At 42.2% G+C, this 19358-nt stretch overlaps 2 protein-coding genes across 2 annotated transcripts; one reads left to right on the top strand and one right to left on the bottom strand.

Moving 5' to 3' along the window:
• The first annotated feature begins 293 nt into the window (after window positions 1–293).
• On the top strand, window positions 294–2278 carry LOC21392241 (F-box protein At1g47056). Its single transcript, XM_010096356.2, has one exon. It carries the CDS (start codon window positions 461–463, stop codon window positions 2081–2083), a length of 1623 nt encoding a protein of 540 aa, XP_010094658.1. The 5' UTR covers window positions 294–460; the 3' UTR covers window positions 2084–2278.
• A 2041-nt stretch (window positions 2279–4319) lies between these two features.
• On the bottom strand, window positions 4320–19005 carry LOC21392240 (mannose-P-dolichol utilization defect 1 protein homolog 2). Its single transcript, XM_024164419.1, has 8 exons — window positions 18716–19005; window positions 18041–18194; window positions 17414–17486; window positions 17243–17309; window positions 5813–5872; window positions 5497–5557; window positions 5373–5414; window positions 4320–4721 (listed from the first exon to the last, which is right to left on the bottom strand). Exons 1-8 carry the CDS (start codon window positions 18860–18862, stop codon window positions 4612–4614), a joined length of 714 nt encoding a protein of 237 aa, XP_024020187.1. The 5' UTR covers window positions 18863–19005; the 3' UTR covers window positions 4320–4611.
• Window positions 19006–19358: the final 353 nt, after the last annotated feature.

The following is a 19358-nucleotide window of genomic DNA, read 5'->3' as shown; positions in this document are numbered from 1 at the left end:
TTTTATTTAAAGTAAAAGTAAAAATAAATTTTAAAAGCTATACATTATAATTTCTTAAAATAACTTAAAAAATACATTAATTTATGTGCAAAATGCTTTTATGTATCATTCTTTACTAAACATTATAATTATATCATTTATTGTGTAAAGTGTTTTGGGAGTTTAGAAGCAATCCTCCAAACACACCTTTAAACCATGATGCTAGGAACAAATCAAGCCGTTAAAAAATCTAGGCTATATATATATTTTTTTTTTTCTAAGATGGTACTTTAAAATTCTACAAAAAGCCAAAATGTATTAAGATTTGAAGTCCGGTCTCTGAAAATTTTCGGTGAAACACGAGGGAGTCTTGCGGGAAGGTTTTCTGAGTGGCTCTCAAAGCTCTCGTCCAGTGCGGCGGTTCCCAGGGTAAGAAAGCTGAGGTGGCGAAGTTTAACAGTCCGTTCAAACGTCGTCGTGGATGGGCCAGTCAGCTTCGACGGCCGCCGTCCCGAGCAGCCGTGAAAGCAGTCACAACCATCGATTGAAGGCCAAATCAACGGCCCTGATCTCCCCGATGCAAGGCGACGAAACAGATGCGCCGCAGGTAAGCACCACCAACGGTGTCTCCGACTACATCTCCGATCTTCCCGACGAGTGCTTGGCTTTCGTTTTTCAGTCCCTGAGCTCCGGCGACCGGAAGCGATGCTCGCTAGTATGCCGGCGATGGCTGAAGGTCGAGGGACAGAGCCGTCACCGTCTTTCTCTCAACGCCCAATCGGATCTTTTCCCCATGATCCCTTCCCTCTTCTCCCGATTCGACGCGGTTAGGAAGCTCGCGCTGAAGTGCGACCGTAGATCCGTGAGCATCGGTGACGACGCGCTCGTCCTCATCTCTCTCCGGTGCCAGAACCTCACGCGCCTCAAGCTCCGCGCCTGCCGCGAACTGACGGACGCCGGTATGGCGGCCTTCGCGAAGAACTGCAAGGGTTTGAAGAAGCTCTCTTGCGGATCCTGCACTTTTGGAGCCAAAGGCATGAACGCGGTGTTGGATAATTGCTCGTCTCTCGAGGAGTTATCAGTGAAGAGGCTGCGCGGAATAACCGATGTGGCCGCGGTGGAACCGATTGGGCCCGGCGTGGCGGCCGCCTCTCTGAAAACGATTTGCTTGAAGGAGCTCTACAATGGACAGTGCTTCGGACCCCTAATTATCGGCGCAAATAAATTGAGGACATTGAAGCTTTTCCGGTGCTCGGGCGATTGGGATAAGCTTCTTCAAATGATAGCCGACCGAGTCACGGGAATGGTCGAGATTCATCTGGAGAGGCTTCAAGTGAGCGACCTCGGCCTCGCTGCGATCTCAAATTCATTGGATCTGGAAATTCTGCATCTTGTCAAGACCCCAGAGTGCACCAATCTAGGGCTTGTATCGGTCGCGGAACGCTGTAAGCTCTTGAGGAAGCTTCACATTGACGGGTGGAAGGCTAATCGCATCGGCGACGAAGGATTGGTTGCGATTGCCAAGTCTTGCCCTAATCTTCAGGAACTGGTTCTGATCGGCGTCAATCCTACAAAAGTAAGTCTTGAAATGCTAGCCTCGAATTGCCTTAATTTAGAGAGGTTGGCATTGTGCGGAAGCGATACCGTTGGCGATGCCGAGATTTCGTGCATTGCGGGGAAATGCATAGCATTGAAGAAGCTCTGCATCAAGAGCTGCCCGGTCTCCGATAATGGGCTAGAAGCTCTGGCGAGTGGGTGTCCCAATTTGGTGAAAGTGAAGGTCAAGAAGTGCCGAGGAGTAACCCCCGATGGCGCGGATTGGTTGAGAGCGAGCAGGCCTTTATTGGCTGTGAATTTGGATACTGGTGAACCTGAACATCAAGATGCAAGCGCCAGCGACGGTGGGGCACAAGAAAACGGAGCCGAACCTCGTGCCCCGGAAGCAGTGCCGGCACAAGTACCGGCTGTGAATATTGGGACGAGTAGTACAGGACGATCAATGTCGTTCAAGTCAAGGTTAGGGCTTTTGTCTGGAAGGAGTATAGTTGCCTGCACCTTGAGAAGGTGGTCGGGAGGTAATAGCAGCAGCACTTCTCGTGGGTAATTTGTTGAACTCAAAACAGCAGTTGCAAAACAAAAAGGAAGAGAATCCAAAAAAAATCCTAGTCTTGGTCATTGTTTATGTGATGTATTGTTTTGATTCTGACTTTTTGTGTACTTAAAATTTGATGCCGTGTGCTGTTTATTGCCTTTTGAATTGAATCTTCAAGTTGAAAGAGATGACACCTTCTTTCACAAAGTTTTGTTGGCTTTTGTTTGTTCATTTGTTTGTTGTCAAAGCTTACTTTTTTAGCACCGTTTGATCACAGCATTTGAAATAGTTATCAGTGTATACTTTTAAAACATTTGAATTTCTCCACTTTTGATCGCGTGAATATTAGGCTTCCTTGCTTTGTGAATGGTTTTGTTTGTACATGCCAAGGACCCAGCCATTATAATTGTTTCCTAGCATGTGAAAAATTTATTGCTAGCTACTTTCTCGATGCCAAATTGGCGTAGATTTTCATTACTTGTAAGACCTGCTATGATTTCTGGCTTTTAGATTTTTAGTCTTGTTTAATTGGTGAGAAACCCATTATCTTGTCCAGTTACTGCCTGAGAAGCTGGATTTGGTGGTGTGGAAATACGGTTGTCGGTGAATCGAGTTTCGAACATGTCATTGCATGAAATATGTTGGCCTTGGCTGATATCCTGAATACTAAATGATCAGCAGATACTGAATCACCTTAACCTTTTCTAGTCTCTAGAGTCGAGTGTTTCTAACTTCTTTGATCTTCAGTTTTCAATAGCAATGTATGCGCATGGAATTTAGAGGCTTTTTGAGTTGGAAAATCAATTTCGAATATAATGCCTTTCTTTTTTCCTGCATATGTTATATTTGGTGCCATCAACTACGGCATACGTCAAATTTTTAGTATTTGATTGCTATTAGTTCTTGACTTACGACTTTGTTTTTTTTAATTAGTACAATATTGTCATTTATAATTATTTTTAAAATTAAAAGTTTAGTTTTTCAAATTCTAAAGCTTAATATTCATGACAAAAAATTGATGTACAGAAAAGCACGGTATAAAATAATATATCAAATATATCCTTTACTTTTTTATGTTAAATATATCATTAATATTAACATTTGCAATAAAAATAGTCTAACACAATTATGTATAACACAAAATTATGTTGAACACAAAATTATGTTTTATGCTAAATTTGACATTGAGTATAGTAGATATCATTTATTGGTATTTAATTGCTATTTGGTGGTGCCTTCAATGTTTCATTTAATCATTGCCATAATTTTATTTTTCAAATTGTCTTGCATCCCTGTGATAATTTATTACTTGTTTCTTGTATTCTTCTTAGACACATACGTACATGCACACACACGTGGAAGCTCATCGATGAGACAACATTTATGTGGCATGGCATCAAACCTGTGAATATTTTCGATTTGATTACTACGGTCCTTTTATGATCCTTGTTGGTTACTCGAGCCTTTAATTTGTTGAGTTCTGGGCAATCATAACAGGCACAGTAGTATTATGATTTTTCCTGCCGCTGGCTCTCATGATTTTGATGCACTTTATACCGAAATTATCACATGGTCTAATTGCTCCATCCGCATTCCGATGCGGTCCATCTCTCTCATCTGTTGGCTACATGATATCTTGGGAGTTCCTCATACATATGTTGGAGTTGAAGATCGTTAGTGAGGACATTGTGGTCTCATTTTCTCAATATATGGAGTGCATTGCCCAGTATCATGATAAAAATGGCACAAAATGGAAGGGTTTTGGTCGATACTCTTAACAACGAGTGAATCTAGGCCGATTTAGAATTGTACCATCTTATTTGACAGTGTCAAGTATTAACACTTTTCATACTTTGCTATTAGTCCTAACATAGGGCAGGCAATATCGCATCAATCTGCAAATTTTTTCTTTTTTCAAATTGGTTTTTTAGCCAATTTTCAACCACCCAAATAACTGCATTTTTAATGAATTTTCACTCCGTAACTTCAACGTTACCCAATGTCTGGTTTTCTCCCCTACAACGACACAAAGCTGAAAAGGCTCAAAGAAGTATTCCATAGCCCTTGCATCAAGAACCAGTCCCATCACTGAGCAACAATCATGTAAATATCCACTCGAAAATATCAAAACCATACAAGCATGGTAACATCTAATAATTTCAGTGGGACCCAAAAGAAAGACAATTTCCAGTAAAAACAAGAAAAGTAGATATGCAGTTAGCTTCGACTAAAACTTCACTATAAGAAATCTCCAACGTGCCAGGAAACAAATGATAGATAACTGTAGCCTATTCCATTCTACTTATTAGTGACTAAAACTAAGGTCTCATTAACAACCTCTGTTGCAACCTGTTCTGTCTTTTTTTTTTTTTCCTTTCTTTTTTGAATAAGCAACTTGTTCTGTCTTGAATGAAACTAAAAGCATAGAAGAGTAGTTTTGAGGATGACATAAGTCCCCGTTAAGCAACAATAGGACTTCCAACGCTAGCTCCCTAACCGCGATTCTGGTACCTTTGCGTATAACATATACCCCATTCTTCTTACTCCCTCTTCTTCTCTTTTCCAGCTTCTGGCTTTTTGTTTCTGAAGATGATTATCTGACTCAGAAGGCTACCATTCGTAGCCATACCAATTACTGAGCCCAAGACAACTAAGGAAAATAATTAAGGATAGCAAGTTTTTGAATTATAGCACGTAAAACATAAACATGCATACTGGATAGATTATCTGAAATAAACAAAATTGTCCAGTAGCAAAACAGCGCACATTGTGTGCATAGAATCTATAGCCTAGAATCAGTAAATGCTAAAGATCATACACTATGGCACAAGAAGACGTGAATAATTTATTTTAACTTGAAATTTGAATGCTAGATGGTACCTAAGAAGAGCATCTTGTATGTCAAAAAGAAAAAGAAAAAGCACCTATAAACCAGCGTGAATCAAGAACAAGAGAAATAAGACAAATAAACTAACGACAAGAAGAGGTTCTACTTTCTAGAATGCTCTAAAACAAACAATCGCTACTTATTATAAGCAATAAACACACATTGATCTAGTTCCTCTTCTTTTTTCCTCAATTTTTTCCCCGTTCAATATTATACCACTATAATAGTGCTAGTACACACACACACATATTGGCAGAGAGAAGTGATATGCTGCTTAGCTTACACTTAGAACAACAGCTTTCTAATTTCTAATAAGCAAATGATCACCTTTCTTTTCCAAAGAGGTGTCATAAGAACACATGAAATGAAGATTGAATATAAACGACTATAACAACAATAAAGAGATAAGGATACCGCTTTGTGGTGCTTTTTCCTGGAGGCTGGTAAAAACTCTCACTGCAAGATAAAGAATTAAAATAAACTTATTTTTTTCCCCTTCACACTACTACCTTAAGTTGCATTAACAAGTTTAACTCACCCGAGGAGCCTCCAAAATTCATTAAACACGTCAAGAAGCTGAGCTCTCCTGTACTTTTATTCTGTCCAGAAGATAATTATTCACTGTGAACACTATAAAAAAGACAAGGGGGGGTACAGAATCCATAATCTCAACAGAAGTGATTCCATACCAAAATTGACTAAATAGTTGCAATAATTGAATGGCAGAAATGCACTAATAATTATATTAAAAGTTGATTAACAACGACCTCCAGTTTAATAAGGTAACAAATTCAAAATATTTCAACATAAGGAAAAGTTTCACTCATAATTAAAAAAAGAAAAAAACAACTTACAGAAAAGTTTTTCCATATCTGAGGGAGCCTGGCAAAAAGAAATATTGCATGCTGGGATGCCTGTAACAGATCAATTCACAATACACATAAGGAAGGTTTGAAGCAAATAACCTAAAAATTCAGAAAAGTAACAAAAGCCTAGATCCGAGAGAATACATGAAATAAGAAAAAGGTTTAACAGTGCTGTTGACGGTGGAATTTCGTCAACAAGATTACGCCAAATTACCTCTCGGTGGTCCGTTGGGTTACCGGCCAAAACTTGTTATATATTTGGATTTATGCCACTGACTGTGTTTTTGTTTTTGAGGCACATTGTAAGATGTATTGATTTGTTGTTAGAACGGAAGTAAAGAGGCACACGAATTTATAGTGGTTCACTCTATAAAAAAGAACTACATCCACTGGTTCTTTGTATTTCTTCTTTTGTGCTTTTAAGATTACAAAAAAAAACTCTCTAGGGCCTTGCCCTTTTTATAGCTTACAAACTGCATATGGATCCCTTTGGGGCGGACTGTCATAAGGGGTTTTTCTGATAGTTTCTCTCAAGTAGCCTATTATCCTACCTGCCTAGACTGTAGTTTCTCAGCACCTTTTAGACTGTTCACACACCCACTTTGTCCACTAATGCGGCTCTGCGGATCCTCTATGATTTTTCATTGGTCCATTCTAGGCAGTTTATGAGCAAGTAATCATTCCTGTGCTACTGACATTCTCCAAACCTAAACGTAACCTAGGGATTTCCCCTTGTCCCCTCAGAGGCCTTTCTCGGGACGCGGACCCATATTCATACGGTCTGCCCTCTGCGCCTACACTATACTTCACAGGGTGCGACCTTTGCTTTGGTCGACCTCCTCATGGCGCCGCTTTTGCTGCACATCATGCAGGCCTTGACTGTATCTAGTGTCGACGGTTGTATGAATCGTCCCATACGGTCGGCCTTTTCATCAGATGGCGGCGGAGAAAATGAGCTCTAGGCGTCAATGGCTACCTGAAGTGGCGGGATTTGGGCCACGTGGAGCATGGTCGTCATCCGACGTGTCAACGCATATTTTATTTTCCCACACAACAGCTACCCACCAGGTCGAGACTTTTCTTCAGACTGCCTTGAGCTAGGTTGGGATTTGCTCTGGCCTTTCCGTTTGCTTTGGGTGTGGGAGCCTAACTCCGAGCCTCCCTTGTAATGATGGCTCTGGCGCTTTGAAGCCCTCGAGAAGTGCAAACGTCGCGTAGGTTCGATCGCCATGCTAACGTGGTCTTTCATTTAAACGGACGAATCTTGGCTGTTGGATCGTGTCTCTTCAGCTTCCCGTCTTCTCCCCGTCGGATTGAGTCCCTCTGTTTCCACCGTTGGATGTATACTTACCTCATCGAACGGCTGGGGGTCGACGGCTTTCCGTTACTATAAGTAATCTCTTCATGCTTGTTCCAAATCATCTAGAAACTAAGACGAAATTCTGCCAAAATTTCTCCAGGACCGTTCTTCATACTCTCCTCTTGCAAACCCGCGAATCTTTGGCGAAGTTCACCTCAGTTCTTGCGCTTCTCTCGCTCCTGATTTTCTGGTAAGCATTCATCCTCCCTATTTTGATGTCTGTATGTTTATTCTTTTGTTTGAACTTGCAGTGAATTTCTTGAGAGGGGGGGAATGGTTGAAAAATGGCGTAATAGGGGTGCTAGAACCTGATTTTGATGTTTTTCGCTATGTTCTGAACTGGTCGTGAAAGTTTCGAGTGGGTCTGGATTCTTATTTGACTCTCTGGGTTTATTTGAATTGTCGACGCTGTGTTTGAATCGTCGTCATCTAGTTCATGTTTAGGTTATGATCATCGTTGCCTATTTGAACTGTCGTCGTTTTAGCCTTAACTTTTACTCGACTAAGCTTTTTTTTTTTTTACAACTTTAGGCGCCAAACTAATTTCCTCTCCCCTCTCGACTTATAGGAAATTGACCTTAGATTTTTCATTCACAGTAATGCACCTAGAAGGATTAAACGTCGAGGGAGATCATCGTCCGTGCCTCTTGTGAGGCCGGATCCTTCTCTAGCTGTCGAGTCTTCCTCCCTCTCTACCAACTAGGATTCGATTTTGAAGGAGGTCGAGGACTATATCTCTGACCCTCGAGATGATGAGGACAGCATCGACCACCTGGTCAAAGGCGAGCCAAAAAAGGGGGAGCCTTCCATGTCTAGAGCCTCCGACTCCTTAGTCAGCGGTGTTATCTCTGGCTACAGCGGACGACACTTTGGTGTGTCCCCGTGGCATCAACGGGGGCGGATGAGGAGCGGCCGTCTTTCACAGCCGACTTCATGGTGCCGAAGACACGGCAGAGAGACATCGTCCATGCATACAAGGAGCGACGCGTGGATGGTCGATGGTTCGAGTACCTCCTCCCGGACCCCAACTTCAGGGCAACCCTACCGGCCCCGGGGTATCTATCTGTCTATACCCGGGCCTACACGGCGGGGATGACACTTCCCATCCATTCGTTCGTGAAGGGCCTCTGCGAACTCCACGGGATCTCGCCCACACAGCTGGCCCCAAATTTTTGATATATCTTCGCCGGCATGTGGGTTCTTTGGGACCAAAGGTTTCACGTGGATCTGTCTTTGGACGAATTTCTTTTTGTATATAAACTTTGCCAGGTCCCTAAGTGCGACAACTGGTATTTTTTAGGTAGTTACGGGCAATCCAAGCCCGTTTTAGGAAAACTAATAAAGGGGTTGCCCTTGTCGTCCCATGCCTGGAAGCCAATGTTTTTCATGGTCAAGGGTATGTTCGACGTCCACCCGGTTGATAAACCTTTTAAGCGCCTAGGGGTGCAGACATCTTTTGGGACGTTGAATAAGTATCCTCGACTGCATATTATACAGCTGACATCATGCTTTTACACCGCTGACCTCATATCTTTCTGCGTAGTTCCCCAGTGGAGTCGCCTCAATCTGAGCCGGGGGGACATCAGGGACGATGAACTGCGGATCCAGAACCCTTATCCCATGAAGCAACAGGCGTTCCCTGGGCGGGGAAGCCTCAGGAGCATCAGTTATATCAATAATCGGCGCTGGCTCAGCCTCCACCCCTGGCGTTTCAGCCGGGCGAGGCCTCTTGGGCCTCGGTGTTTCCTGAGTTATCGTAGGCTCCGCCGCAGGTTGAGGCCTCGGCGGTTTCACTCGATCTCTCGCGAGGCCTCTGTTTCTTTGAGCACCCCTTGTCGCCCGGAACTCGCAGCTGCAAGGTCTTCATCTCTGCATCACAATCAAAGTCAAGTAATTAGACAGACGACAGATGAGAATGAATCAAGTGCAAGGGGAAGACACTAACCTCCAGCTGTAAAATAGAATAAGTCCTTGACCGCGTTGGTGTTTGCAGGGTCAGGGAGCGAATGCAGAAGGCCGGAGCTTCTTAGATTCTCCCGCGTCAACAGAGCGTTGATATGACGATCCCTTTCTGGGAAGCTGAAGACTTTCGTCACCTTTACTAGCCGATTCCCAAAAAGTTAAGGGCGGTCCTGGGGAACTGCGCAGAAAGATATGAGGTCAACGGTGTAAAAACATGATGTTAGCTGTATAATATGCGGCCGAGGATACTTATTCAACGTCCTGAAAGATGTCTGCACGCCTAGGCGCTTAAAAGGTTTATCAGCCAGGTGAACGTCGAACATACCCTTGACCATGAAAAACATTGGCTTCCAGGCATGGGACGTCGAGGGCAACCTCTTTATTAGTTTTCCTAAAACGGGCTTGGATCGCCCGTAACTATCCAAAAAATACCAGCCATCGCACTTAGGGACCTGGCAAAGTTTATATACAAAAAGAAATTCGTCTAAAGGCAGATCCACGTCAAACCTTTGGTCCCAAAAAACTTACATGCCAGAGAAGATATACCAAAAATTTAGGGCCAACTATGTGGGGGAGATGCCATGAAGTTCACAGAGGTCCTTCACGAACGGGTGGATGAGAAGTATCATCCCCGCCGTGAAGGCCCGGGTATAGACAGATAGATACCCCGGGGACGGTAGGCTTGCCCTGAAGTTGGGGTCCGGGAATAGGTACTCGAACCATCGGCCATCCACGCGTCCCTCCTTGTACGCACGGACGATGTCTCTCTGCCGTGTCTTCGGCACCATGAAGTCGGCTGTGAAGGATGGCTGCTCCTTATCTGCCCCTACTGATGCCACGGGGACACCAAAGTGTCGTCCACTATAGCCATAGATAACACCGCCGACCAAGGAGTCGGAGGCGTTAGACGTGGAAGACTCCCCCTCGTCTGGCTCGCCTTCGACCAGGCGGTCGACGCTGTCCTCATCGTCCCGAGGGTCAGGGATATAGTCCCCGATCACCCTTAAAATTGGATCGATGTTGGTAGAGAGGGAGGAAGACTCGACGGCTGGAGAATGATCCGGCCTCACAAGAGGCACGGACGATGATCCCCCTCGACGTTTAATTCTTCTAGGTGTCATTACTGTGAAGGAAAAATCTAAAGTCAATATTCTATAAGTCGAGAGGGGAGAGGAAATTTGTTCGGCGCCTAAAGTTGTAAAAAAAAAAAAAAAGCTTAGTCGAGTAAAAGTTAAGGCTAAAACGACGAAAGTTCAAATAGACAACGATGATCCTAACCTAAACAAGAACTAGACGACGACGATTTAAACACAGTGTCGACAATTCAAATAAACCCAGAAAGCCAAATAAGAATCTAGGTCCACTCGAAACTCTCATGGCCAGTTTAGAACAAAGCGAAAAACACTAAAACCAGGTTCTAGCACCCCCACTAGTTTCGAGATGATTTAGAACAAGCACGAAAGCCCTCGACCCCCAGCCGTCCGATGAGGTAAGTATACATCCAACGGCAGAAACAGAGGGATTCAATCCGACGGTTGGGGAGAAGGCAGGAAGCTGAAGAGACACGATCTAATGGCCCAGATTCGTCCGTTTAAATGAAAGACCACGTCAGCATGGCGATCGAACCGACGCGATGTTTGCACTTCTCGAGGGGCTTCGAAGCGCCATAGCCATCATTACAAGGGAGGCTTGGAGTTAGGCTCCCACATCCGAAGCAAACGGAAAGGCCAGGGCAAATCCCAGCCTAGCTCGAGGCAGTCCAAAGAAAAGCCTCGACCTGGGGGGTAGCTATTGTGTGAGAAAATATGCGTTAACACGTCGGATGACGACCATGCTCCACGTGGCCCAAAACCCGCCACGTCAGGTAGCCGTCGACGCCTAGAGCTCATTTCCCCCTCCGCCATCTGATGAAAAGGCCGACTGTATGGGACGATTCATACAACCGTCGACACTACATACAGTCGAGGCTTGCGTGATGTATTCGTAGCAGAAGCGGTGCCATGAGGGGGTCGACCGAAGCAGAGGTCGTGCCCTGTGAAATATAGTGCAGGCGCAGAGGGCAGACCACATGAATATGGGTCCATGTCCCAAGAAATGCCTCTGAGGGGACAAGGGGAAATCCCTAGATTACGTCTGAGGTCAACTTCGGGCTATTGTACTTTCCTAGGTGAAAATCTTGTAACGTGGAGGAGTAAGAAGCAAAACGTGGTGGCAAGATCAAGTGCAGAATCCGAGGTTAGGTATATGGCAATGGGAATATGCGAACTACTATGGTTGAAGATAGTTCTTGATGATTTGAAGATAAAATGGGAAGGACCAATGAAACTATACTGTGACAACAAATCAGCAACCAGTATTGCTCATAATCCTGTTCAACATGATCGAACGAAGCACATTGAAGTTGACATACACTTTATCAAAGAGAAACTTGACAGTGGGTTGATATGCACTCCGTTTGTTTCAACAAAAGATCAACTAGCGGGTGTGCTTACAAAGGGACTGCCTGGCACAACATTTCGAGACATTGTCAGTAAGCTGGGAATGAAGGATATACATTCACCAGCTTGAGAGGGAGTGTTGAATTATGTGACCTTATTAGGAAACCGTGTGACTAGAGGATTATGTGTGATTTCCTGATTTCTAGGAGATTTTGTTAAGTGTATATTCTATTTAGATAGTTTCCTATTTTGTAGAGATTTCATTCCTATTCTTTAGGCTACAGCCGTGTATATATCTGAGCCTATTTATAACCTATTGGCCGTACGAAAGAATTAACTTTTTCTCCCAATTGATATTCTGACATGGTATCAGAGCCCTAGGCTCTTTTCTGGGTTTTTTCTTCTCGATTCTTTCTGCTTCATTCAGCCTGCTTCAAACTGCGATTTCAGCATCATTCCTCAGCCTTGTTACTGCTCGCTGTCCGCTTGAATCCTTTTATTGTAAGACCAACCATTTATTCCTTCTTTTCTACAATCACCCTCTAAAATGTGAACGATCTATCCAAGCACCATGACAGACGCATCTGCAACCAGCAACACGATCGAGTCTTCTGTGATTTCCTCGACCGAGAGCAACATCAACTCGTCTACAGGGGATTTGCAGAATATTCAGGCTGCTTACAGATTAAATGGAAAGAATTTTCTTAAGTTGGTCTCAATTGGTTCGCACATTTTTTAAGGGAAGAGGCAAACTGAGTCATTTGCTCGGTAATGGGCAACAGGGAGACCCTAAGTTTGATGCTTGGGATGAACAGGACTCACTTGTGATGTCTTGGTTATGGAACTCTATGCTGCTCGAAATCAGTGACACATGTATGTATTTGAGTACGACGAAGGAGATATGGGATGCCATGAGAGAAACCTACTCAAAAGTCAACGATGCTGCCCAGATTTATGAAATCAAGACCAAAATCTCAGCCACCAAGCAGGAAAATCGGTCAATCACAGAATACTCTAATCTTTTGAAAGGTCTTTGGCAAGAGATGGATCATTACCAATGCATTCAAATGAAGTGCACTGAAGATGCAGCCATTCTTAAAAGATTTGCTGAAAAGGGAAGAATCTATGATCTTCTCGCAGGATTGAATGTGGAGTTTGATGCTGTACGGGTACAGATACTCGGCAAGGATGATCTGCCAACATTGAACGAGACAATTGCTCTTGTCCTTGATGAAGAAGGAAGAAGAGGGGTTATGATTGAAGCGCACACTGTGGAGAGTTCAGCCTTGGTGTCAAAGGCTAATAACACAAGGAGTTTTGGCTTAGAACAACGCCAAAAGGAGGATAATAGAAAGGCTGTACGATATTTTGGCTCGGAACAACGCCAAAAGGAGGAAAACAGACAGGCTGTATCCTCGAGACAATCCAACAAAGATTCCTTGTGGTGTTCGTATTGCAAGAAACATCGACACACTAAGGAAAATTGCTGGCAATTGAATGGGAGACCTCCAAATATGAACATGAATTCTGCTACAAACGAGCAAGGACAAGCACATGTGGCTCACAGTTCTTCGGGCAATGAAGAGGGATCACAGAATTCAATTTCAGGATTCGACAAAGAAGAGATTGATAAGTTGAAGATGTTGTTGGGATCCCTTGAGAAATCTTCCTCGGCAGGTACATGTTCATTGGTGTTTTCAGGTATCTCTTCTTCCTCTTGTGTTGCTAATGTCTCAGAAAAAATTTCTTCAAAGATGTGGGTGATTGATTCCGGAGCCAGTGATCACATGACCTATTCCTCCAAGTTTTTCATTTCCTATACTCCTTGTTCTAGCAATAGGAAAATAACTATAGCTGATGGTTCTATTACTACTATAGCCGGTCAGGGGGACATTTATATAAACGACTCTCACACTTAAAAATGTTCTTCATGTTCCAAAACTTTTTGCAAACCTCATTTCCATTCAAAAGCTTACCAAAGACTTCAATTGCAGTGTAACATTTTTTCCCTCATATTGTGTATTTCAGGAACATGACACGAGGAGGATGATTGGACGTGCTAGTGAGAGGGACGGCCTTACTACCTGGAAGCCCAAAGTGGAAGAACTAATGTTGAGAATTCCCTATCTACATCATTCCTTTCTGAGTCAGTTATGTCAAATAAAGATAAAGTTTGGCTTTATCATCGTCGTCTAGGTCATCCGTCTTTTAGTGTCCTTAAGTTAATGTTTCCTATGTTATTCAAAGAGTCTACGATTGAAATGTTTTATTGTAATGATTGTGAACTTGCCAAGCATAAACGTGCTTCCTTTCTAATAAGTAATACAAGAACACTTATTCCTTTTTCTCTCATTCATAGTGATATCTGGGGACCTTCTACAGTTCCAAATGTTTCTGGTGCTAAGTGGTTTGTTTCGTTTATTGATGATTGTACCCGAGTAACATGGATTTATCTCCTGAAACACAAATCGGATGTCAGTAGTATTTTTCCCAATTTTTACAACATGATCAAAACTCAATTTGATGTGAGAATTCAGCGATTTCGTTCTGACAATGCCAAAGATTATTTCAATCAGATTCTTTCCCCATTTTTTTAAAAAGAAGGGATTATTCATGAGTCTTCTTGTGTTAGTACTCCTCAACAAAATGGAGTAGCCGAACGTAAAAATGGTCATGTTTTAGATATCATAAGAGCATTATTGTTCCACAAAAATGTTCCTAAACAATATTGGGGGGAAGCCGTTTTGACAGCTGCCCATCTTATTAATAGACTTCCAACTCGAGTCCTTGAGTTCCAAAGTCCAGTTACAATTCTCACTAAATTTTTTCCAAACTGCGACATTTCCAATAATCTTGTTCCTAGAATTTTTGGCAGTGTTGCATTTGTCCATGTCCATTCACAAAACCGAGGGAAACTTGATCCTCGCGCTGTTCGGTGCATTTTCATAGGATATTCTTCTACACAAACGGGGTACAAATGCTTCCATCCACCTACTAGGAAATTTTATGTCTCGGCTGATGTTACTTTTGTCGAGAATGAGTCCTTTTTCCAGCAGTCGTATCTTCAGGGGGAGACCTTAAGTGAAGATAGAGCAAAGGACCTCTCTCTCCTTGATTTTCCTAGTTAGCCCGATTTTCCTGAGTCTCCAGTTGAGTCTGTTTCACCACCTGTACAGCCACTTGTTCAGTCCACTCCTTCTAAGTCTACACCATCGGTTGAGTCACCCACGCCTTATGGAATGATGAAAGATAAGGGGAAACAAGACAATATTTAACCACTGCAGGTTTATTCCAGGAAGAAAATCCTAGTCTTTCGATCGGTACAGGTACAATCTCCTATTCGTACTACTGTTATGACTCCCGAAATTCCTTCCAGACATACTGAAATTATCATACCATCAGCTGAGCCCATTGAACCCGTAAAAGAACATGAAGAACCAAGTGATGTTGAACTACCAATTGCTCTTAGGAAAGGAACCAGAACTTGCACAAAACACCCGTTATACTTGTTCATGACTTATCAAAACATATCCCAAAGCCATAGAGCCTTTCTTAGCAACCTTCATACAATACCCATTCCGAGAAGTTTATCTGAGGCATTAAGGGACAAGAAGTGGGAGGATGCTATGAAAGTGGAGATGGAGACTCTGGAAAAGAACAAGACATGGGAGTTGGTCGGATTGCCAAAAGGGAAGAAATTAGTTGGATGTAGATGGATTTTCACTGTGAAGTACAAGTCTGACGGTTATGTAGAAAGATACAAGGCAAGGTTGGTTGCTAAAGGGTACACTCAAACCTACGGTATTGATTATGTAAAGACGTTTGCTCCAGTTGCGAAGATGAACACAGTACGAGTTTTTCTGTTGTTAGCTGCTAATTTTGGGTGGAACCTACAACAGTTTGATGTCAAGAATGCTTTTCTCCACGGTGACCTAGAAGAGGAAATTTATATGGAGGTTCCTCCTGGGTTTGAATCTAAAGAGGGCATGGTGTGTAAATTAAAAAAGGCTCTCTACGGACTCGAACAATCACCGAGAGCTTGGTTTGGAGGATTCACCAAGGTAATGACTACCTTGGGATATAAACAGAGTCAAGGTGATCATACTCTATTTGTGAGACACTCTAACTCAGGGGGAGTGACAGCTTTGTTGGTGTATGTAGATGATATTATAGTGACGGGAAATGATGCGGAAGAGATGAACGACTTAAGGCGACGTCTTCTCAAAGAATTTGATATCAAGGAACTTGGAAAATTAAAATACTTCCTAGGCATTGAAGTGGCACATTCAAAGCAAGGGATCTTTATCTCTCAACAGAAGTACGTGCTTGACTTACTAAAGGAAACAGGGAAGTTGGGCTGTAAGCCGGTTGACACACCCATTGAATTCAATCATGGACTATGTGATGCTCCAGAGGATCCTGTGGTGGATAGAGGCTCCTATCAGAGACTTGTTGGGAGGTTGATCTATTTGGCACATACTAGACCAGATATTGCATTTGCAGTGAGTATTGTTAGCCAATTCATGCACAATCCTAAAGAGTCCCATCTTAGGGCTGTTCATAAAATCTTGCAATACTTGAAGGGCAATCCTGGAAAAGGTATTTTATTCAAGAAAGGAGAAGGTATGGCACTGGAGGCCTATACAGATGCGGATTATGCAGGATCATTGGTTGATAGGAGGTCAACTTCAGGCTATTGTACTTTCCTAGGTGGAAATCTTGTAACGTGGAGGAGTAAGAAGCAAAACGTGGTGGCAAGATCAAGTGCAGAATCCGAGTTTAGGTCTATGGCAATGGGAATATGCGAACTACTATGGTTGAAGATAGTTCTTGATGATTTGAAGATAAAATGGGAAGGACCAATGAAACTATACTGCGACAACAAATCACCAATCAGTATTGTTCATAATCTTGTTCAACATGATCAAACGAAGCACATTGAATTTGACAGACACTTTATCAAAGAGAAACTTGACAGTGGGTTGATATGCACTCCGTTTGTTTCAACAAAAGATCAACTAGCGGATGTGCTTACAAAGGGACTGTCTGGCACAGCATTTCGAGACATTGTCAGCAAGCTGAGAATGAAGGATATACATTCACTAGCTTGAGGGGGAGTGTTGAATTATGCGGCCTTATTAGAAAACCGTGTGACTATAGAGGATTATGTGTGATTTCCTGATTTCTACGCGATTCTGTTAAGTGTATATTTTGTTTAGATAGTTTCCTATTTTGTAGAGATTTCATTCCTATTCTTTAGGCTGCAGCCGTGTATATATCTGAGCCTATTTGTAACCTATTGGCCATATGAAATAATTAACTTTTTCTCCCAATTGATATTCTGACAATCTTAAAAGCACAAAAGAAGAAATACAAAGAACCAATGGATGTAGCTCTTTTTTAATAGAGTGAATCACTATAAATTTGTGTGTCTCTTTACTTCCGTTCTAACAACAAATCAATACATCTTACAATATACCTAAAAAACAAACACAGTCAGTGGCACAAATCCAAGTATATAACAAGTTTTGGCCGGTTATCCAACGGACCACCGAGATGTAATCCAGCGTAATCTTGTTGATGAAATTCCACCGTCAACAAGTGCAAAATGCCAATAATATATTAATAGCTCACAGCTGGACAGTGAAAGCTACTTACATATAAAGCTTCAAAGAGAACGGGATTGATTTGACCAGCCAAGATGGTTGGTGCCACAGCACAATATCTAGAAAATCATATTAAGAATTTGACGATGAAACCCAAAATCCAGAAAACAAGAATAACACAGAAACTCACAAAACAAGTTTAATCAATGAGCAAGCAGGATACAATAGTGCTCTGGCCCATGTTGTCAAACCAACAGGTTGAGAGAAATAGTAGATTATGGCAACCAAAATTATTGCTGTAACAGACAAGAAGAGAAAGTTAGCCCCTTACAAATTTAACAATCATGAGCAGACACTTGGATAGATAATAATACACTCATGACCCTAGTACACCAGGTTTTACAATCTGCGGTAAGTTCTACTTATCGTCCAACCTAAGACCAGCTGCCTACAAACTCCAACTGACTTAGGATTGGAATGCATCATACAATTTGATCATCCCAAACAACTCCACAATCTTGCTCTATTATCTTCATCTATATCTAAACACCTTTAAAGGTTATCTCAACAATAGATGTTGTAAACTGTACAACAGTTAGATAGTTGTTATAATCAACCAACCCGGAAAAACATTACCAGACTCACATCATAATAACTACTTCTAGTCGCCTAAAATGGTTATTCATGTTCACCAATTGGAACCTTCACACATGATCATCTGAAAATCAAATCTTATCTCTGCCTACCCTCACAACTGGGTTTTATTTTGTTTCCCATCCTCATATCTTTAAGAAGAAATTCCCCTTCGTGTTCTACATTGATAGTCAAAAGACAAATTTTGGTGGAATACCTTGAATCAAAATAAAGGCTAGCTCCCCATAAGCTGAGAACGGAAGTCCCTTGTTGAAACAATATGCAAGAGCAATGGTGTAACCAACTACCTCAAGCTCAAAAGATAGAACACTAAGGCCTCTGATACTTCCATGCTTCAAAATTTTCATTATCTGTAGATGCGAACAATTACAAAACAGTTATTACAGCGTCAAAACAACCAAAAACCTCATTTAATCCGATCCAAATTGTAACTTAACAACAGCAAATATTCAAAGAGATGCCTATACAGTCTTAGACTGCAAGCATTTGAGATTTACAAGAACAATTAATAGTTAATTTTTCAGCATGTAATCAATTAAAGGCTACAATCTTGAACATCTATTTACACGATTCATCGAACCTAGCATCACATCCTGATCCTCCCAATATTGACTTTATAGATCATGAAAAATCATCCAGATTTGTAAACCTAAATTCCTCTTAAGAGTTAGCGAATTCTCGGGTTTCTATAAAATACAACAATTTCAAAACCTATTCTCGAAATCCCCCATTGTTAGAACGAGGCAAACAATTAAGTGGCATGAAGATCCGTCGTGAGTCGACCTCGAAATTAACGATGAAAAAATTTCCATGCAGATCGCCAAATTCAAAAAAGGAAGGAAGAGGGAAAAAGAGCTTAGAGATTACTAGCCTGGGGGAGTTTGACGGTGGTGGAAGCGGCGACGAGGATATAGCCGAGGAGCTTGGAGATCAGAGGAAGCAAGCAGTCCTTTTCAGGAAAGTGGCCATGGCGGAGAGATCCGAGCGCACAGCTGAAATCGATCCCCAAGAACGCCATTTCTGAATCCTTCCTAATACAGAGGTAGTCGTACCGGCGCTGCTTCGTAAGAGCAGCCCCGAAATATCAAAAGTTCTTTACTTTCGCAAAGATACCTTCATTCAATTAGTTAGCATTGGGGGGGATATCAAAAGTTCTTTACTTTCGCAAAGATACCTTCATTCAATTAGTTAGCATTGGGGGGGATATCAAAAGTTCTTTACTTTCGCAAAGATACCTTCATTCAATTAGTTAGCATTGGGGGGGATATCAAAAGTTCTTTACTTTCGCAAAGATACCTTCATTCAATTAGTTAGCATTGGGGGGGATATCAAAAGTTCTTTACTTTCGCAAAGATACCTTCATTCAATTAGTTAGCATTGGGGGGGATATCAAAAGTTCTTTACTTTCGCAAAGATACCTTCATTCAATTAGTTAGCATTGGGGGGGATATCAAAAGTTCTTTACTTTCGCAAAGATACCTTCATTCAATTAGTTAGCATTGGGGGGGATATCA

The sequence above is a fragment of the Morus notabilis genome, unplaced genomic scaffold (genome assembly GCF_000414095.1).
Source record: "Morus notabilis unplaced genomic scaffold, ASM41409v2 Scaffold523, whole genome shotgun sequence".
In the NCBI taxonomy this organism is placed as follows: Eukaryota; Viridiplantae; Streptophyta; class Magnoliopsida; order Rosales; family Moraceae; genus Morus; species Morus notabilis.
Note: the sequence above shows the minus strand (reverse complement) of the source record. Positions and strands in the feature narration are given on the sequence as shown.